The sequence below is a fragment of the Micropterus dolomieu genome, linkage group LG05 (assembly GCF_021292245.1).
Source record: "Micropterus dolomieu isolate WLL.071019.BEF.003 ecotype Adirondacks linkage group LG05, ASM2129224v1, whole genome shotgun sequence".
In the NCBI taxonomy this organism is placed as follows: Eukaryota; Metazoa; Chordata; class Actinopteri; order Centrarchiformes; family Centrarchidae; genus Micropterus; species Micropterus dolomieu.
The window spans coordinates 19,554,433-19,574,962 of NC_060154.1; the positions used below are offsets into that span (position 1 = coordinate 19,554,433).

A 20,530-nucleotide genomic window follows, 5' to 3' on the forward strand; every position below is an offset into this window, starting at 1 on the left:
AACCTATAATAGCCTAGTTTATCTATGGATATCAGCTGACAAATATTAACACTGGTTTTGTTTTCTTTAGTACAGTATGTAGCAGTACATAGTTGTGTCTGCAGTGCCAAATGCTCAATTTTGCCATCTCACCTTCCCTTTGTAAGGCAGACCAGGCTTGAACTGTTTGCGCGTGTCTTTGGAGTACTTGATGTCGATGAGCTGTTTATGGACAGGTGTTGAATCGTCAAATGTGGTTTGCCTGCTCCCATCTATGCTGGTCACCGACGCCCAAATGCTCACAGTGCCTCTGAAGTGATCAGCTACATCTAAGGGCATCATGTCCTTGACACACAGACTGAAGTTTGCAGAGCCTCTGATCTGAGAAAAGCAGAGGAGTGATCTAGCATTGCAAATGTGTCAGAATACTTATCAAGCATTCGAATCTCCATAATACTAATTATTTACAATGCTAATAAATTCATAAACGGGACCATCAGCACGCATTATCAGGGAATAAATGAACTGACCTCCATGGTTTTAATCACAGGATGGCCCATCTCATGACGGTAGTAGCCCACTCCATTCACCGTCATATTCACTGTCAGCTTCCCTGCCACTGGTTTCCCAAAGGTATACCTGTACAACATTGACATGTCAGACCTCTACACTGGGCTAAGAAGCACAATGAGTGTAATCCAACAGGACAATAGGACCCACAATTGTATGGTGAGCCAAACTAAAGCGCCTCTCACAAAAGACTAGTATGATTGACTTTTGGATGATCTATTTGATACTGAATTTTAAGTGGCTTACCTGGCCCTGACAGTGGCTTGCTCGCATGAGTTCAGGTCACGAATGTAGTGCGGTGGATCAATCACCAACTCAAATTTGGGCATCACTGTGAGGGAGGTGACAGAACATTACTTCAGTTACATGTTGTTGTTTTTTTGGTGATTTATGTTATATTATCTCTTGTACTCATTTGTGGCTTTCTGTCATTTTGGTGATCAATATTGCATAACACTTATTTTCTACACACACGCAGTAGTGACTTCTAAAAAAAAAAAAAAAGGAAAAAAGAGAGAGACAACCTCATGTCGCTCGTCTGTTTCAGTATCAAGTGAAATTAATTTCTGAAACATTAAATGGAACTTTTAAAGCTCGACAAAGAAAAACAAGTACACTAATCATGGAATATTAACATTTAGAAGAAGGAGGAGCTACAGTATAATTTAAAGAGCCGAAATGTAACAATTTAATTAAAGAATACTCTTGATAAACAATGTTACATTGGTGATAAAGTTGCTGGGAGAATTAATGATACTGTCGGCCTATGACTGAGAGAAAGTGCTGGTCTGCTGACTACGATGAAACTACTAAAAAAAATATCTCTTGAGGCCGAATGCTCAGATATTTTAACGTACAACTCTCTTGTTTTTTGCAGGCCTCACCATATTTCTGCACTTCAAACGACTTGTTATAGGTATGGCCCTGCACCTCCACAAAGATAAACCACTCTCCAAACACAGGCTGATCCGCCAGAGGGAAACTCATGTTCACAACCCCTGTAGGACAGAGAAATCTAGTTAACACCTTCATGTATGCATGATTTTTTTTTTTTTAAATTGCCTAGAACTGAACGAAATGAGCAGGCCTATAATAACAGTATGTGTCCAAAATGGCAGACAGTATGTCTACGCTTTAATTACTTAGTAGTTACGTAGTATGTATGATGCTTTGACAATATTGTTGTTACACATTCATGCCAATAAAGCTAATTTGAATTGAACTGAATTGAATGTCACTTCAGCAAAATAATATTACTTAGAGAAACGGTGTGGTGAAAATTTTATCCACATGCTGGACAATGGTGGTGCAAATACATTGTAGAAGATGTGGCTCACCACAGCAGATAGATTTTAGACTTTTCCACTGGACCATCCTGGATCCTCTTGGATCCTGAGAGATCGAATGAGAAGTTTAGAAACCAGTGTTAATTACTCACTTCACATTTAAGTGAATTTATTTGCATATTGCCATTAGACAGTGGCAATATCATATATTGTAATTGTTGGGAGAGATCTAACAGTCCTTGAACTGAACTTGACCCAGAGACCTGGCTCAGATCATTGCCAAAATACTTTTCCTCAGGTGATACATAGGTCACACGTAAGAGAGTAGTAAAAAAACAAACAAACATGTGATGCTATGTCGCTATAAGTCACACATGGGCTTCCCTAAGCTTCTTAGGGAGCAGCAACTTGTTATATGCCCTACAAATGTGTCAAGATCTGGGAGGAGAGACAATAAATGAGCAAGGTCAGTGAGTACAAGAGAGGGAGACACCGTGTGTGTGGGGTTGTTGGGGGACTGATAAAGACAAAACCAAGAGAAGAGAAGAAGTTCCTTTCATGTTGTTTATCCTTGTATTGTTCTAAAGGGCACCCTGTTATCTAGGTGAGCTGCCCTGACTTCTGCTCTGTAATCTCGGACCGGGCTGGGAACAAAAATTGCCACTGTCCCCTGGGTGGTCCCGGCAGCCTCCACTCACCAAAACATACGCCTCAATCTGCAAAAATTGAGAGAGGAAAAAAAGAGGGAAAGACAAGTACAAGATGTTATGAACTTGATACAAACTATAAAGCCTGCAGAGGATCCCATGCCACACCATATCCAACAATCATTCATCTGTGAAGGTGAGTATTGCACTTCCAGCAGCAGACCTTTATAGCTGCAAACATCAATAAACCTTCTGTCTGCACAGTCGCACAGTATATTTAGAGCCACTGCTGACATTCCAAGAGGAATGACTCTAGCTCGGCTTTTGTAAATAGGTAACTGTACATTTCTCTGCACTGACGGCAGACGAGGTTTCTCCTCTTAATTCCAACAATTAGAGATGGAAAATGTTCGTGCTAAATATTGTGTCATTCTATTGCCAAAGTAATACGGGAAAAAGGTGAATTTAGCTTGGACATTCAGTTTTTATTTTACAACACAGCCTTTACCACATATCCTTTTCATTTTGATAAATACCCCGATTCAGTTGTATATTGTTTGCTTGACTGTTTGCCCTGAGCGGTGTGTAATGGTTTTCAGGTACATGTGCTGGAGGTGCAACGTTATTGGCTTTTAACGTGACATCAATTCTGAATTACCTTGTCATTTACCGGCCTCAGGTCGGGAGTGACTGTGTAGACATTGATGAGCACTAAGGGCAGAAAAAGAAACACAATACTGTAAAACACAGCATTTTGGCATATTTTTTTAGAAGAAAACCTTCATGCATATAAAGATTATCTAGTGTTTCTGAAAGTCCTGTTCCGATCAATAAGGCCCATCACAACCAAATTCTAAAAACCTTTTGCTTAAACTTGTTGATTAAATTGTTGTCTTAATTGATTAGATGGATTAAAATGCACCATCCCAATCTGAATACTCCATAATACCAGATTGAGATCACCTAATCACAGCACTTATCTCCATCTTTGTTCTTCAGTTTGAACCCAGAATCAACATGATGGCAACTTTTGGCTGATTTTCATTAACCAAGTTTATTCTACAAAATCCAACAAATTAGCCTCAAGTCTCTGCATTTCTGTGCAATGATTAACTACCAGGTGCACTATGAGGGAACCTTTATGCGTGGGTTTGTAGACAGGCTTGTCTGTTTGGATAAAGACAGCTGTGCCCTTGCTCTCCACTGTGACGGTGGTGTAGTTATGGAAGATGTAACCTCCCTCTGTAAGGTGACGGTTCCCCCACACCTTCAAATGGGCCTGGCCTCTTAGCCCAGAGGGAACCTGGTGGCGCACACACACACACACACATAAGCATAAACACACACAAAAGAAAACACAAAGAGGATCAGGGCTAGATTTAGCTATTTTGAAATGTTTACTCTAGGTTGTTGTACACAAATCAAAATCAGTCACCTTGATTCAATATTTACATGGAACAAAAGCTATAGAATAAGAAAAGAACTACATTTAAACACCAGAGGAAGATGCCAAGCTATAACACAGCACACTACACATGACTGTATTTCATGAGAATGAGGGTGGAGGTTACAGGGAGGGGAGAGAGAGAAAGAGAAAGAGAGAGAGAGAGACAGAGGGGAAGAATCGAGTTGTGTATACTAGATTGATCTATTCCAGCCTTCGGGGGCGGCGGACCATACATGCACGTCAACAGCTGTTGCATATTATATTGAGGCTGTTACCTTATTCCCAATGAATGAGCAGAGACAGATGTTGCATTACAAATGATGTTAGTGTTGATTTGCATGTTGCCTGAGGAATGTGCACACAACAGACAAGGGACTCTCACTACTGTGCAGCTGTCACCGCTAAATAGCGCCATGCATTTTAAACATCTCTGGAAAGCAGCATGCATAGACTGTAGGAAAGTGCTGAGAAAAACAAATGCAAACTAAGCTGAACACACAGATAGACTCACCTTTAGTCTGATGGTGCCTTTGTCTAAAATAGAGACAATGAGACATTTTAATGTAAGAAAATTGATATTTTCTATCAGTACTATTTAGTTATATTTCAGTTGTCAGAAATCTGTATAAACATCTGTATGATACTATTAATATCCAGTTGCGAGGGCCTCTACAGCAGAAAATCCAGCTGCAAACTGTCTCTGTGCCATTCTGAGGTAGAGCTAGCACCATCTATTAATGGTGCTGTCAAACAAATCACACACTGTATACACTAAGTGGCAGGTGGGATGGGCCGAAATGATGCCTTTAATCAAATATGAAAACCATAGGTGGTCAGGAGCGCGCAGTGAAGGCAGAGGTCATTCATGCTCACATCATGTGTATTCTTCCATCTATGTTATGATATGTTTTTGCCAGCATGCTTGCCTGTGTGATCTAAACACCCTTTGAATAAATCACACAAAAGGGGGTGTCTCATAGCTCAACTTGTTAGTGCAAGTTTTCTTTCCAAAAGTGATGCATTGTGCCAGTGTAACCTTAGCTTCAGAATTTGTTCTCACCGAGCACTGAGCAGTGGCTGTGGGCAACCGTCTGTCCCTTCACCGACAGCTGCACCTGGACGCGTGTTTCTGCTTTCGCATTAAAGATGGTTACGCTCACGCTCTCCTCTACGCCTGCTCGAAACACCGAGGGTGCAGCAACCAAGTAACCCCTGAGAGAAGAGCAAGGTGGAGAAAGGGGAGATGGAGAAGGATAAAAAGGAGGGAAGGCAGGGGGAGGGAGGTGAGATGAAAGGAGAGCAGAGGACATAAGAGCACAGAGAAGAGGAGAGGTGGTGGCAGGAGATAAAGTAGAGGTCAGAGAACAAAGGGACATGAGGAGTTACATGTGTGCTGCAGTCATACAGGTGAACTAAACATAAAGTCAGTCACCCCCCCCCCACGTTGTTTCTCACTTTCTCCCTGACCCGCATGCACATCCACATGCACGCACGCATACGACACAAAACACACACACAGACAGGGACATTCCACATGGATTGGTGCAGCGACATCAGGTTTAATTGCAGTGGTTACCAGGGACACAGTACCTGTCGGCCTATAAGCTTTTCTGCTCTAGTGTGCTCTTTGGGTGGTCCGGTACCTCTGACAGAACCTCTTCGTCTGTTTTGAAAAATAACGACTGAGATTCCACACACTCACTCTGACATTTAATTGAGGGAAGGAGCCTGTCACTGAGGTCACACAGAAAGGGTCATTCTCTGATAATTATCAACAATGCGGAGGGAGAAAGTTTCCAATTTAAGTTTTATTTGGAGGAAAGAATATGCCATCTGGCGCTCAGAGGCTATATCTGTCAGGTAACAAAGATATAATAATAGGTGCTCTTGTTAGCATGGTCCGATATAACTAAATCGGTAGTGTGGTTTGTTGGGGGTTAAGTTGACATAAGTATCCACCAAATGATTAGTTGCGTTTGAGTATCATTCAGTTACTTACATTGTCAGCATGTGTTGATTTGAGAAAAGCAGACCCAGTCCCACATTGATTATGCCACCCACATGTGGCAGACTATGTACCTGAAGGAATACAAGCCTAAATATCTCCCTGTTTATTTCAGTCCTGACCCACTCATTCCAACTCAACTGTTTAAGGAAAATAGGCCTACTAACACCTTGAAAACTTAACTGAAGATCACACAAATTAGGAGTGAGCAAAGCCTCAAGCACAAACCCAATTGCATGCCTGAGAGAAGGATCAGGTGGTTGGCATTACCGCACTACAGCATTACAGCCGGAGGCAAGTGCAGATCCGGAGAGAAAAAGTCATGAGAAAATCCCCTAGAAAATAAGGCTTCGGGAGAAGGAAGATAATACGAGGAAATTGACTCTGTGCGTTTGATCTACAGTGAGTTTAACCAGCTCTTGGATGAGCCCGGATCAGGTGGTGGAGACTGTACTGTTATTTCAGTCACATGGCTTGATGTACTCAAGCTCTCATTGTTTTTGCCCAACTTTTGTTCAGCTGAGAGCTGGTCAGTGCCTGATAAGGATTTGTGTTCTCTTTTGTAGGTGAAATCTTAAACAGTCCGTTCTTTTTAACTCAAGTCACATGGTTTAATGTTCTTAGCCTTTAGCTTGCCCAAATTTCACCCTAGGCTGAGCTGTTTAATACATGACAATGATTTAAGCTCTTTTGTGAATTAAGCCTGCGTTTGTCAGTAATTCAGTAAGTTTTGTGAGTTCACTACATAGAGCCCCACTGGACAACCTTGGGAAGAGCAAACTCTTTACTAACAACATAACTATCAAGGTCAGGATTAAGCTCCCAAGCAGCTGAAAGTAGCCTGACTGATGGCATCAAAGAGCCAAAAGTCAATTTTACTTTTTTCACCACTGAGTCAGGAGGGATAAACTGAATAAAATTGGCTACTGCCAAACCCATGAATTTACCAAAAATAGTTCAACCTATTATTTCAACTGGCCTAAGACAACCTCTGAACAAGCTGGATATATTCCAGCCATGGCCTAGAACAACAAAATCAGCAGTGCAGACTGCCTTTAATATATCGCTTAAACTGCTTGCAGGTCCAATAGCACAGCAGTGAATGAAAAACTATGAATGGCAAGGTTGTGATAGTACATTCATGTCATTATCTGTAATGACATGAAAACCTCATATTCACAAACAATGACAATAAGGACAGTAGTAGACCATATAGCCTACACTTTAATGATTAAGATGCTTGCTGCATTGTTTAATTAAATGGCTACTGTAGCTATGACCGCAGGTCACGTAAATTGAATAATCAGCCTTTTCCCATTTTATCTTAAACTTTGTGGCTGGGTTTAATGTTTTATATATTGCAATGCCCGTTTGAGAGCATCGGAAATGCGTGTGGTGAGTTTAAAAGCACAGCACTACACTCCAAAGACAACACATGCAACACAGGCTACTTACTGTCTTTCTTGTGCATACGCTCTGCTCACGTTGCAGATGAACAAAGTCCATGAAAGACTCAAAGCTGTCAAAGACACCCGCAACATTTTGACCACAGCAGCCGAAATAATGCTGGTATATCGGTTGTCTCCTTTGAAGGAGGTTGGATCTTCCAACTCTTAATGAAAAGTTAAATGAAAGTTTAACTGTCTGTGTCTACAGCCCCCTCCGTCTATCTATCCATTGAGGCTGGTTGGCGTGAAAGGTGTGCAGAGCTTCGTCAACTTTTTGTAATCATCCCACTTCGCCAAATGCAGTTCCAAGCAAATCGTGTTGGGTTTTTTTTTTCGTCTTTTAGAGCCCAGAGTACACGGACAGTCCTCTCCCATGTGCCTTCACCCGCCCCGGTTCAGTTCTCTCATATTTCAGCATTTCAAATTGTAAGCGTCCACCCACTTCAGCGAGCAGAAATGTCACTGTAAAGAAATGTTTGATAGGTGAAAATCCGTGTAACCTCGCGTCCCAGATTGTTCCCGGTAATCTCTTTCAAGTCCTTTTTCTCTGCTCAGCCACTCAGTCAGGGAGCGATCGGTATCGAGCTGCGCTCCATTCACTTCTATACCTCGTCTCACTTGTGTGCTGCGAGAGCATGACTAACCCCAGCGCGAGGAACGCACGGAGCCCGCAGTTTGAACCACTACAAATTACCTGCACATTTCACATACTTTTGGTTCAGTTGACAGCTCAAAAGAACAGATCGACCAGCTACAACCAGTTAATTTTGCGTTGGGAAAACATCACAAGACTGCCGAGCTGGATAATACAGTTTAAAAAAAAAAAAAAAAACCACCACACACAAAAGAAACACTTGAGGCAGGGTTATCTACATTTTACTCACTTACTTTTGTACTCATTGGAGTGAGTTAATGCCCTCTGCAGATAAATGCTGCCCTCAAGTGGTAAATGAGCTTAGATGCACTGAAGTCTCTCAGAGTTCAGATAAAAAACACAAAGGCATTTCTCTTCTAGGTAACAAAATTTATTGAAATGCTTCTGAGGAGCTGCATTGATGAGAATAAACGAACAGTGATGCACAGTACTTTTTCCAGGAAGTGTTCTGAAATACTTGACAAAAACACAATATGGCATAAACATAATATTTAAACTATTAATATAACCAGTTAACAGTAACAATTTAAGAAGTAATTCACATCTTAAAGTAATTCTCAGACCAAGTCCATGATGAGCATGTAAAAGCACATTCAGAACCAAGAGGGAACTTTTTTCCCTGAGTTCAGCCTCTCTTAGGTAGAGCATGGCACAAAATTAGCTCAACAACCCTGACCCTTGAGTTTAACATTATGTAAAGTATTTTATTGGTAAAACATACTGGCGTTGAGCATCCTACAAGGAAGCCCCAAGGCTCAAATCCAATAACAAGAATAGAAAGATAAAACCACTTAATGACAAGACAGCTGCACTGCTGAAGTGTCCTTAAACAAGACTTTAAACCCCTGCCAGCTGCACAGTGATTGCAGAGTTGTACAGGGACTGGAGCAAGCATACACTTTCCCTGTGAAAACCAATAAAGCAACACATTACTTGTATTATTGAGCCACTCCTCCTATTTGTCTCAAGCACAACCGTGAATTACATTCCCAATACTGAGGTCTCTCTGTTTCTCAGCCACTATGTTATGATACAGTTTGCAGTGCAGTTTCCCTTGTTCAGGCTCAGTGAAAGCAGCCTTGGAGAACACCACTTGGTTGTCCTTGTTAACCTCCACTCCGTGCGCCTGACAGAGTCGAGCTGTGAGTGACGTGTCTAAGGACAAGAGCCGAGCCAGTCTGTCAAGAGGAAAGCGACAGTTGCGGCTGCTGAATCCGTGGCTGTATATAAGCAGCAGATCTCTACGACACGCCACCAGATGACGGTGCAGTGCACAGCTCTGCAGGAAGTTTAACCTCTGAGACAATCGGAACAAACACACAGGGTTTCGCTCCAGAAAAGCTCTGTTGATGGAAAGAGCGAGTGTGATGGCAGGAGAGCTGCGGAGTCGCCCAGGGAGCTCCATGATGTGCTGCGTGGCCCGAGCTGAACCTGGGGGAAATGATGAAAAACAAAGCAAGCGTGAAGAAATGATCCTTTAAGTTGTAAGGACACCTGACTAACCTTGAATATATATTTCAAAAGCAGGATTATTTATTCTGCCGAGAGCAGGAAGAGCTCCACATCACCTGCCTTTGAGTGTATTGCTAACAAAATCTCTTCTTCCTGTGTGAAAACCACTGACTGGGGTGACACTCTTTATTGCCAATAACTGGACATACAGTGGGGAGAACAAGTATTTGATACACTGCTCATTTTGCAGGTTTTCCTACTTACAAAGCATGTAGAGGTCTGTAACATTTATCATAGGTACACTTCAACTGTGAGACGGAATCTAAAAGAAAAATCACATTGTATGATTTTTAAATAATTTGCTTTTTATTGCATGACATAAGTATTTGATACATCAGAAAAGCAGAACTTAATATTTGGTACAAAAACCTTTGTTTGCAATTTCAGGGATCATACGTTTCCTGTAGTTCTTGACCAGGTTTGCATGCACTGCAGCAGGGATTTTGGCCCACTCCTCCATACAGACCTTCTCCAGATCCTTCAGGTTTCGGGTCTGTCGCTGAGCAATACGGACTTTCAGCTCCCTCCAAAGATTTTCTATTGGGTTCAGGTCTGGAGACTGGCTAGGCCACTCCAGGACCTTGAGATGCTTCTTAGTTGCCTTGGCTGTGTGTTTCGGGTCGTTGTCATGCTGTTAGACCCAGCCACCACCCATCTTCAATGCTCTTACTGAGGGAAGGAGGTTGTTGGCCAAGATCTCACGATACATGGCCCCATCCATCCTCCTCTCAATACAGAGCAGTCATCCTGTCCCCTTTGCAGAAAAGCATCCCCAAAGAATGATGTTTCCACCTCCATGTTTCACGGTTGGGATGGTGTTCTTGGGGTTGTACTCATCCTTCTTCCTCCAAACACAGCGAGTGGAGTTTAGACCATAAAGCTCTATTTTGTCTCAGCAGACCACATGACCTTCTCCCATTCCTCCTCTGGATCATCCAGATGGTCACTGGCAAACTTCAGACGGGCCTGGACATGCGCTGGCTTGAGCAGGGGGACCTTGCGTGCACTGCAGGATTTTAATCCATGACGGCGTAGTGTGTTACTAATGGTTTTCTCTGAGACTGTGGTCCCAGCTCTCTTCAGGTCATTGACCAGGTCCTGCCGTGTAGTTCTGGGCTGATCCCTCACCTTCCTCATGATAACTGACGCCCCACGAGGTGAGATCTTGCATGGAGCCCCAGATCAAGGGAGATTGACCTGTAGCCCATGCCAGCCTTGTGCAGGTCTACAATTTTATCCTTGATGTCCTTACACAGCTATCCGGTCTTGGCCATTGTGGAGAGGTTGGAGTCTGTTTGGGTGTGTGGACAGGTGTCTTTTATACAGGTAACGAGTTCAAACAGGTGCAGTTAATACAGGTAATGAGTGGAGAACAGGAGGGCTTCTTAAAGAAGAACTAACAGGTCTGTGAGAGCCAGAATTCTTACTGGTTGGTAGGTGATCAAATACTTGTGTCATGCAATAAAATGCAAATTAATTATTTAAAAATTATACAATGTGATTTTCTGGATTTTTGTTTTAGATTCCGTCTCTCACAGTTGAAGTGTACCTATGATAAAAATGACAGACCTCTACATGCTTTTTAAGTAGGAAAACCTGCAAAATCAGCAGTGTAACAAATACTTGTTCTCCCCACTGTAGATGCAAAAACACCAAAACAAAAACTCTTTCAAGTATTAAACTATTAAACACTGCAACCAACCCAAGTTGTACAGCAGACCGAGAGCCTGGAACTCTTCCTGGTTGGGATGCGGCCCTGTTCCAGTTGCGTAGCAATCCAACAGCCAACTCAGATTCTCCTGTAGGTGCGTGTCGTTAATGCGTGGGTCGTAGAGCCGCAGGGGCTCACCACAGAGCCGATAAGAAGCGTAGATGAAGAAACGCACCGTGCGCTCTAAAATGGCCACACAGTTTGACCCAGACACCCTCTGGATGATCATGTCCTGCTTCACACCTCGAAGCCGATCAAAGACAAAGCTGTACACCTGGAAGACAGTTAAATTGTAATAAAACAATTTGTTATGAATTTGTGGCAGCAACTTCAATGTTACAGTGTTCTTACTGTGCTAGTAAGAAAATTAAGCCTTCAGCCTTGATCCTTAAATTGTAACGTGTCACCTTAATTTTTCTGCAAAATATATTCATAATATTTCTATGGCCACTGAAGGTTTTGTTGGTTTGTTAGCCACACAGCTTGTTCTTGTGAAAAAGTAAAAATGCACACAAGCTGAACAACTGCACAGTGCTTCTAAAGGCCTAATATTTACTTGCTATATATATGGTATATGGTCACTTAGGGCCATTTTGATACACACAAGAATAGGTTCCTGGACATGTGTGTTGATTTGGAGGATGTGTAAATAAAGCTGTTCGGGCTAACTGCCTGTGTGTTAATAACTATAATATAAAATAAAATATAACTGATGTTTCAACTGTCTTTAAGGGTGTGTGTAGATAATGCCAAAAGTTTCAATTCTAAGTGAATAACTCCCTTAATATATGGATTTACAGTTTCTCTTGACCAAATTCAACAACAATTGTAATAATGTGTAAATTCTACTAGCCTCCGTCCAAGGTTCAGGATGAGGGGAGGCAGCGATGTCATCAATAAGGTAACAGACAGTTTTCAGCAACACTGCAGGCGGACGAAGGTCAGGGGGGTTCGTTGAGTCTTTCCCAGCTGCTGGTCTGGAATACTCTTTGACAGCACGCAAGGAGTCTCCCCTGGGCCGTCGATCTCTTTCTGTGCCGGCTAACATCTCGAAACGGTGAAGGCGGCACTGCGCCTCACGGTCCCGCAGCTCACGTGCGGGGCACATGGTCTGGCAGGTGCCCCTGGGCAAGGTTTCTTTGCCCTGTTGCTCACGTCTCTCATTCTCCTCCACCTCCCTCCCCTGTGTTTTGCCTTGGCCTCGCCATTGCGCTTCATTCCTCTGTCTCCATTCTCCTCCTGCTGGTGCACCCCTCCTCTGAGAATGAGAGCTGCTTGAGGGAAACAGGTTGTTTTTTAGCTGAAAACGTAGTCAGATAAGAATCACATATAAGCACACACAAGAACAGCGTCTTCTCTTGTGTGGCGGCATTCACACCTCACAACTTGCTATACCCACTGACCCATAGCAAATGTAATACTCAACTCTGCTCTGACTGAATATGGTAGACTTTTTTTCTGTAGATATGGATATTTCTTTGAGATTGAGAAGTGTGCTAAATGTTTTCTTAACCCCCTGTTCTTAGTATATTGGAACGTTATTTCATTGACACTGTTGTTTTCACATTTAGCTTATGAAAGTACAGCTACCTATACATCTTTGTAATTTTGAGTGAAGTTCGTGTTTGTTAGTTGCATTTTGTTCTTCCAAACTTTAATGTTAGTCCATGTCCTTTCTTTAACGAAACTGAATCTAAAATACCGAACCTTTATCGTCGCTGCCATGATAGCTTTATCTGACCTTTGTTATTGAGCTGCATTGTCTAAAAGTGATGCAAAAAAGGACACACAGCAACGTTTTACCAGTTGTTAGTAAGTTAGCTGGTAACCACCATAACATTCTAGTAATTGTGGCTCTTACGTACATCAGCTAGCTAGCTAGAAGCTGTGGTGACGTCTGACCTAACGTTAACGTTAGTCAGTAACTTAGCTAGCTACGACAGTTAGCCAACTACCAACGACAGATAACGCCCGAATGGCGTTTCTATTCAACAATACTTAACTTACACGACACCAGCTGTCAACATGCAATAAAAGACTTGGCTTTGGAAACCATTTTCGACTAAATGCTTAATATATGGGATATAAAAACACATGTACTCACACACGACGATGCCCTCTCCCGCGGTTCATCGGTCTTTCAGAAAACACAGCTCGTCACTTTCCGCCATCATCCAATGAAACCGTGTCATTGTTGTTTTGATATGACGTCACATCCGGAATTGGACGTGATGGTTTGAGGGGCATGAATTTAAATTAAATTAAATGATGTATATTATTAGGTGCGTTTGACTTAATGCGGCGCTGCGCAGCGCTAACTTAACGTGATGCATGCTGGACTTAAAATAAGGCATATCACAAATAAACCAGGGAGGTCAAGGATTTTCAAAAAAAAAAAGTATAAAAAAAGTATAATTTTAACAAAGGCAAAAAAAATGTTTTAATAAATATCTTGTAAATCTTATATAGGTCATATGATTTAACAGCTTTTTTGTTTGTACACTCAGATATTGAAAGAACATAGTGCTTAATGTTAGCAGCAAGCTCCAGAAAGGTTGGTTTCTTTTTTAAGAATTTTTGACTTGTGCAAATAAAATTTGGTTAAAACAATAAGCAAATTTACCACATTATACTCTGAACATAAATTTTTGTCATGTTTACTGAATCCAAACAATTCATTTTCCCACCGCATTGCAAATTGAGGGTAAATATGGACAACAATAAACTGAGACATTTTGCTCCAAAGTTTCTTGGTGTGTGGGCAAGACCAAAATAAATGCACCAGCATTTTATTTAGTTCTTCACAGAAAGTACAGCTGATGTCCAAGTCCTTTTTCAGTTTTTGCAGGTAATAGTTAGTGGGGTAAAACCTGTGAAGCATTTTGAATGAGATCTCTTTGACTTTGGTTAAAAAAAACTTTGTGGCAAAAGCCAAACTTTTCCCCAACAAATCTCTCCAACAAATGAGGACCAATATGATACAGCAGTACTCCTAAAGTCCTGTTGAAAAAGTTGACGAATTGCCTTATTCTTACTTTTAGGTTGCAGCGAAAAACAGAAATTCCCAACAGTTGTTTCCTTCACATCCACCAGTGTTGGGGATCATCAAAAAAAGACTTTCGCCGGCGCTGCAAAACGTCACCACGTCACATGACATTACAACCTCGCGGGAGCAAGGCGGTCGCAGTTGCTTTTCCCCGGCTGCACCAAGTTGGAACCACACTTTTGCCTAGTCTCGCGGAATTTTTCTTTGCAAATGACGCGAGATCAGTCATTGATCTCAGCTCACAGTAAGCTCGCGCAGGTAGAATGTGTCCGACTTGACGGCGCCGTTTTTATACCCCGCCCCTGCAGTCACCTGCAGCTCACGTTAGACTATCAAGTCGGCGAAAGTCAGCCGCCGTCATCTCGAACGCACCTATTGTTTCACCGTTTCCCAGCATGTACAAAACTAACCTCAGTTTGCGCCTCGTTCGTTTATTACAATAAAATGTAAACTACAGGCACAAACTGAGAAGAGAAGAACACATTCATAAAACTGGACTTCACACTGCTCCTAAATCAGATCATTATTAATTTCTGGTAGTTTTCTAAATGAGCCAACATGAATCTAATGTGCATTTAAACTTGGCCATGCCTTCTGTATTAACTCACGTATTTTTTTTGTGCAACTGTTTAACACAAACTGTTACAAACTTATTGATATGTCCACATTGACTTTTATTGCTTTTTGTTCAATTTATTAACAATGGTCCATACACAGTATCACTCATCCAAAATTTACAATATGACATCATACAGATGCAAATAAATCGCAGTAAAAAAAAAAAAAACAAGACACAAAATGGTAACAATATACAAAAAAACTGGGGGAAATCAGGGGTGGAGGAGTATCCAAAGTGCATGTACTGTGTATCCCATGCCAAGTGGCATCTTTCACTTTTTGGGGCAGTAGAGCTCAAGGGTTCTTGCAGTGCCAAGCTGTTCTTCCTCTGCGGCTTGCTGGACATGGACTGTTTGGCGGCTGACCAATGAGGACAGCTCCAGCAGCTCTGAAAATGCACTATGGAAATGGAAAAAACACCAATGTTTAAGTGCAACCACATCAAAGTAAGGATGCAATTTTTATGTGCTACTGAATACTTGCCAGGGCTCACTCCTTTAAAAATAAAAGTAACTAAGTGATAAAGTAGTATAAAAGTCTTGTTTCTACCTTATAACTATAACATGAATCTCTCTTTAAAAAGGATATTGTCATGAACAATTTATGTAAAAGCAGTCATGTCATACAGTAAACTTTGGCAAGGAACTAAAGCAGAATAAATCAAAAAGCTGACAGTGAGGAGACTGTGTTCTCAGCAGTTCTCTATATAGGTGCCTACCCTGATAGCTGCTGACTGATGTCCTTTGATGTCATTTTCATGTCCCTAAGGCACTCTAGAGAAGTGCTGTTGTCCTTACGATCTCCCTCTGTGCACTCCACCAGCAACTTCTCAGTCTCCTTCAGGCACGTCTCTGCTTTATCTAAAATGGGTAGACACGGGTGGATACAATTATTCTAACATTTATCATAACTTTCTGTAAAATATAATGTAATAAATCAATTGTGTAACAAATTGTCAAAATCCAGAAGCAAGTTGATTAAAATGAAATTTCTTTGGTGAAGACCCTGAAAACTTTTTCTTCTATAACCAATAAGTTCCTACAACACACCAATTTCCAGTCCAAGTCAGAATAATACAGGTTATTTACATTAGCAACTCATGTATTTGTTTAGTCTGTGTTCCTCTCACTGGTTTGAGCTGGGCAGGACTGATTATATACACATTTCCATGCACCCACCAATTTAAATTTTCCATTGTCGGAATCAGTATCAGATTGTAGTTTAAGTTTTTAAACTTATCCACACTACTGTGTTTTCGAATTAAAACAGAGACCTTTTGCTACGTTTGCTCCTCCCGTCCAGACTACAACGGCGAAAACGAAGACCTAAAACAGAGAAGTTTAGAAACGCTGCCGACCGCGTTTTGCGTTTCAAAAGTCCGGAGGGCGTTTTAGTGAAGACGGGCCAAAACGGAGGATTTTAGAAATGATGATGCAGCCGCTCCTGCTCGGCTCTCTGATGTCATGCAAAGCAGAAACAAGGTGCTACTGACCGGGTTTTTGACATGGTATTTTTATTAAAATATTATGTACCGTGCAAATATTACTTATCTGCCTACACATGTACTGTGCATGTCGCCGTATTTACTTTGCAACGACTCCCCAGTCTGTTTTCCGCCGCCAGACTCCTGTGATAATTCAGTAACAGTCCCAGCTCCTTATTGGTGCATGCAAAAAATAATAATAATAAACTTCGTCTGTATTTATTTTTTCTTTCGCCAAATCTTCTGTAACCAGGAAGAGACCATCTGCTTCATGTTTACACCGGCAAGTGCATGCACGGCCAATAGATGCGTTTTCAGTCGTTTTAATGTAGACGGAGATCAACTCCAAAACGCAGCTAAAACGCTGGTGTGGACGCAGATCGTATTTGTTTTAATTCTCCGTTTGTAAACTAAAACGGAGTAGTGTGGATGGGGCCTTATATTGCCAGGAGCAGTCTGAACAAAACATTTACACACGGCCCTGATGAAGCAGATTAGCTGAGGTGTTCGAATGTTAAACTAATTCATTTAGGAGTAATAAAGCTGTTCTGTGTAACTTTAACATTTTAATCACTTCTAAAAGATAGTAACAACAACCTAGAAATTCCCCCGTGTCCCCGTCAATGTAGAAATTCTTGACAGGCAGTTCATGTCGGGTGGCGTCAACAGCGGTAGCAAAAGACTTGTAGTCCTTTGTGAAGTGCTCAACAGCTTCTGCCACAGGGGTCAGTGCAGCAATCTAACGGAAAATAATATTAGGATTAGAACCATGTGCTCACACTATTTAATACACAAACAAATGATACAATTTTGACATTTGAAAATACAATTCCAAAAAAACTTTTTAACCAGCTATTTTGATTGAACCTTTTTATCAAAAAGCATTGATGTGTCAATGGAGCATAAGTATGGAAGAGTAGTAAAGTGTCACCAGCGATAAATGTCTCGTTTTTGTGTTACATATTCTGCCATACATTATTACGTAATATTCAGCTACGTTTGCTGCCGTTTGGCAAGGTGGTGACATTCACATGTCTGTCATTATAATTAGGAGCAATTAGACTGGCGAAAAGAAAGGAAATTCATTTTCTTCTTTCACATAGCTATTTCATGCATGCAATAATTGTATTTTTATTAAACAGGCCACATATTCAAAAGGTCACTACAAAAAGTAGGTTGTTTCCTGACCTGCAAATCTACCAGTTCATTCACCAGCCTTTTCTTCTCCATGAGGAGGAACTGGCGCTTCTTGGCTTGGACCTCATTATACAGCGCCTCTTCTTCCTCCATCATCTGCAGGATCCTTGCCTCTGCCTCAGCCATATACTTCATGGTGTTGCTCTCCATCTTAAGTCAAAGATCAAAGATAAAGAGCCAGATGATTCACAGCACAGGACTCAGACGTGAAGTTTATTACCCACAGAAGACAGTGGACAAGTCATTAAAAAGTACTGAGATGATAGTGTTTTATCTAAAAATGTAAGCATTCACGGATTTAACAAAGCAGATACATTGAAAGCAGATTACAGCACTTATGTTAGACTAACTCACCTTAGCTGTGAGGTAGGCCAGTTGGAATGTTTGCATCTCAATCTCTGCAATTTTCTCCGGTTCTACTGCATTTTCAATCACTGTATTTTCTTAGAGAGACAGATGAAATATGTTACAGGATACCCCCATGTGTAAATAACTTTAGTATTTCAGGGTTGAATTTACCTTTAATGACTGAAATATCAAAATCTGGTTCAAAGCAGTGTCCATCTGAGAAAGTGGACTGCAGAATACGTTTCCCTAGCAGTGATGGCTGGCTTTCATTTGACATCATTGCTGTGAGGAAGATAACATGAAACAAGGAACAATTATTCATAGTTCCCATTTAGACAGTGTTACAGGCTTAAATCAGAACACATGGGGAAATAAGTTTTTTAAAAAAGATCTTGCACCGCCAGGAATCACCGCAGGCCAGGGTATTAATTGAATCAACCAAAATCATCCACAATACAAAAAGTATCAACAACATAGCCTTTACACCTGAAAAAAATACCTTCTTTAAAGCTGTAAAGTACATTAAAGTTAACACGATTACTGCAAGGGCACACTAAAGTTACCATAATCAATGCAAATATACACATTCACAATTATTACCACAGGAAGTACTTACATGCTGCTAGTGCCTGTGGGACCATTGAGCGTCTTGGTGGAGTGCCCACCTTTGGTTTGACACTGCTGGGTTTAGGTGAGGAAGGCCTTGGTGGCACAGCAATAGATTCATTGGTGAGCGAGTTACTCTGTTAACAGTTACAGGGGTGCAATGACATACAGATGCGGAATGTCAAAAATGTGACAACATACAGAAAGAAATCAAAACACAAGTGCATAGACACAAGGGAGGCAGAAGAAAAATATAGTGAACTAATTATTTAAAATGTTCACTGAATATCAGTAGTTAGGCCCATACCCTAAGTAACAATACCTAATGTAGTTGGATCACAACAAGTGAAACACATAGTTTACATGAAATTAGGAGGAGGGGTGGGGGGATAGCATTACCTTTGAAAGAGATATCTTCTCGGCAGCCTGCATATATCGAGACTTGACAAAAGTCCCACTTGCTAAAGGAAAACATATAAAAAACTGAAGTTTAGTTAACCATAGTTGAACTCACTGATGCATGTCTCATATCTTTTGAAAAAAACGGTGACATTTAATTTAAGAATTCCACCATGGTCCAAAGAAGCGAGTCAAGATGAGTGCATTTACAACAAATGTCTTGCTAAGTAATTTGTCATAATAAATACTACACTTTAGGTTGGCAGCACAAAGCAGTATCTATCATCAGTTTTGAAACATATGCACTGAGTAAAATGGGCGAACAGAAAAGAATATTACAGAAATGTTTTAAGATGTTTTCTATCTACACTTTATTACTTTTCTGCTGTAACAACTTTTCACCATTGGAAGATTATAATCAAACCATTTCAAACTGATTTTAGGTTGGAGTGTCACTATAAAGTAATCCTTGTAACGTTAGTGGAACTTTGGTAACATATTTTCTATGACTTAAGTGACAACACGAACAATTCATTACGCCCGCAGACTCATGCTTTGTGAATACTTACATTTAACATTCTTCTTCGCATTTCCACTGTTGTTTGCTTTATTAGCATTGCTCCCACTTTTGAAAAACAAGCAAAATAGTAGCTGTCAAATGCCATAATGTATGAGAGCACAAGTTGCAAAAGAAATGTTGACTGTTTTACCCGAATCTAAGCTAATGTTAGCTTAGCTAACTTAAGTTACGTTAAGTTACTTTGTTACGTTAGTTTACAAGAATATAGATGTTCATTTACTTGCTTTTATAGCCTCTTTACTTATTAGCCACATGCCTGGTCCAGCAGTGTGAAAAGTTTCACGTTAAGCTTCAGCCAAATGAAAGAACATAACCGTTAACGGTGTAAGTTAACGTTAGCATCAAATTCTTCTCAAATTAACCTGGCCACAAACCAGCGAAATCCAGACACTCGCTCAAAATAAAAAGAAAACACGACAAGGACTACCTTTTAGCGTCGTTGGTGGCATTTTTAGAACTACTTGGCACTTTTGTTGTTCTTCTCGACGCCATAATGTTTTGAAGAAACCCGCCTCCTGTTTCGTAAACCGGAATAGTGATTTTTTTCTTCTTCTTCTTCTTCTTCTTCTTCTTCTTCGGGTTTTTACGGCAGCTGGCATCCATTGAGTTGCATTACTGCCACCTTAAGGTTTTATTTACCCTTTGCTTCCATTCATACTAAATCTGCCTATCTAATCCGGTCGCCCTCAGAAAACTAAATATCCATTTCCTACCCTCCACACTTTCTCCATACTCCAATAAACCTTTTACTGTATTATCTATCCGTCCTATTTTTTTTAACTGTGTTATCATTTCTTGTCTTTCCTGAGTAAATTTCCTGCATGTTATAAGAATATGTTCTACTGTTTCAGCCTCCTGACATTGTTCACACATTCCTGTAGGATGTTTTCCTGTAATTAAAAGTGTGCTGTTAAGATTGCTATGCCCAATTCTCAGCCTACTTATTATCACCTGCTCTTTCCTCTTTGCTCCCCTACTTCTTGATATACCTAC

At 40.9% G+C, this 20,530-nt stretch overlaps 3 protein-coding genes across 8 annotated transcripts in view; all 3 read right to left on the reverse strand.

Annotated features, from left to right (window-relative positions):
• The window catches only part of cpamd8 (C3 and PZP like alpha-2-macroglobulin domain containing 8), a 43,124-nt gene extending 34,942 nt beyond the window's left edge, over positions 1-8,182 (reverse strand). Inside the window, exons 1-11 of the mRNA XM_046049299.1 lie at positions 7,390-8,182; positions 4,990-5,141; positions 4,441-4,463; positions 3,620-3,785; positions 3,141-3,193; positions 2,534-2,551; positions 1,887-1,941; positions 1,434-1,547; positions 796-880; positions 510-618; positions 133-360 (exon numbers count right to left, since the gene is read on the reverse strand). Coding sequence (XP_045905255.1) covers positions 133-360; positions 510-618; positions 796-880; positions 1,434-1,547; positions 1,887-1,941; positions 2,534-2,551; positions 3,141-3,193; positions 3,620-3,785; positions 4,441-4,463; positions 4,990-5,141; positions 7,390-7,475 — 1,089 coding nt within the window. The 5' untranslated portion in view covers positions 7,476-8,182. The remainder of the gene's footprint in view (positions 1-132; positions 361-509; positions 619-795; positions 881-1,433; positions 1,548-1,886; positions 1,942-2,533; positions 2,552-3,140; positions 3,194-3,619; positions 3,786-4,440; positions 4,464-4,989; positions 5,142-7,389) is intronic.
• Positions 8,183-8,385: 203 nt separating this feature from the next.
• Positions 8,386-14,396, reverse strand: sac3d1 (SAC3 domain containing 1). 5 transcript variants are annotated; one of them, XM_046049304.1, is made up of 4 exons: positions 14,296-14,396; positions 12,114-12,531; positions 11,252-11,534; positions 8,386-9,468 (listed from the first exon to the last, which is right to left on the reverse strand). In XM_046049304.1, exons 2-4 carry the CDS (start codon positions 12,366-12,368, stop codon positions 9,002-9,004), a joined length of 1,005 nt encoding a protein of 334 aa, XP_045905260.1. In that variant the 5' UTR covers positions 12,369-12,531; positions 14,296-14,396; the 3' UTR covers positions 8,386-9,001. The 5 variants fall into 5 exon arrangements, with proteins under 5 accessions (XP_045905260.1, XP_045905257.1, XP_045905256.1 ...); XM_046049301.1 differs by lacking the exon at positions 14,296-14,396 and adding an exon at positions 13,365-13,510; XM_046049300.1 differs by lacking the exon at positions 14,296-14,396 and adding an exon at positions 13,365-13,408 and having other exon boundaries at positions 12,114-12,534.
• Positions 14,397-14,959: 563 nt separating this feature from the next.
• Positions 14,960-20,115, reverse strand: haus8 (HAUS augmin like complex subunit 8). Of its 2 annotated transcripts, none has more exons than XM_046049859.1 (10): positions 19,965-20,115; positions 19,527-19,582; positions 18,958-19,019; positions 18,569-18,695; positions 18,124-18,234; positions 17,959-18,047; positions 17,596-17,754; positions 17,005-17,146; positions 15,643-15,784; positions 14,960-15,323 (listed from the first exon to the last, which is right to left on the reverse strand). In XM_046049859.1, exons 1-10 carry the CDS (start codon positions 20,027-20,029, stop codon positions 15,197-15,199), a joined length of 1,080 nt encoding a protein of 359 aa, XP_045905815.1. In that variant the 5' UTR covers positions 20,030-20,115; the 3' UTR covers positions 14,960-15,196. The 2 variants fall into 2 exon arrangements, with proteins under 2 accessions (XP_045905815.1, XP_045905816.1); XM_046049860.1 differs by having other exon boundaries at positions 18,569-18,654; positions 19,965-20,112.
• Positions 20,116-20,530: the final 415 nt, after the last annotated feature.

Coding starts and splice junctions, on each gene's coding strand:
- sac3d1 (XM_046049300.1), bottom strand. CDS start 13,393: ATGAACCGCGGGAGAGGGCATCGTCGTGT. Junction 11,535..12,113: donor ATCCTGAACCTTGGACGGAG/GCTAGTAGAATT, acceptor ACTGTCTTCCAG/GTGTACAGCTTTGTCTTTGA. Junction 9,469..11,251: donor CGGTCTGCTGTACAACTTGG/GTTGGTTGCAGT, acceptor CATTTCCCCCAG/GTTCAGCTCGGGCCACGCAG.
- haus8 (XM_046049859.1), bottom strand. CDS start 20,029: ATGGCGTCGAGAAGAACAACAAAAGTGCCAAGTAGTTCTAAAAATGCC. Junction 18,235..18,568: donor CCCACAGGCACTAGCAGCAT/GTAAGTACTTCC, acceptor TCTTCCTCACAG/CAATGATGTCAAATGAAAGC. Junction 17,147..17,595: donor ATGAACTGGTAGATTTGCAG/GTCAGGAAACAA, acceptor ATTTTCCGTTAG/ATTGCTGCACTGACCCCTGT.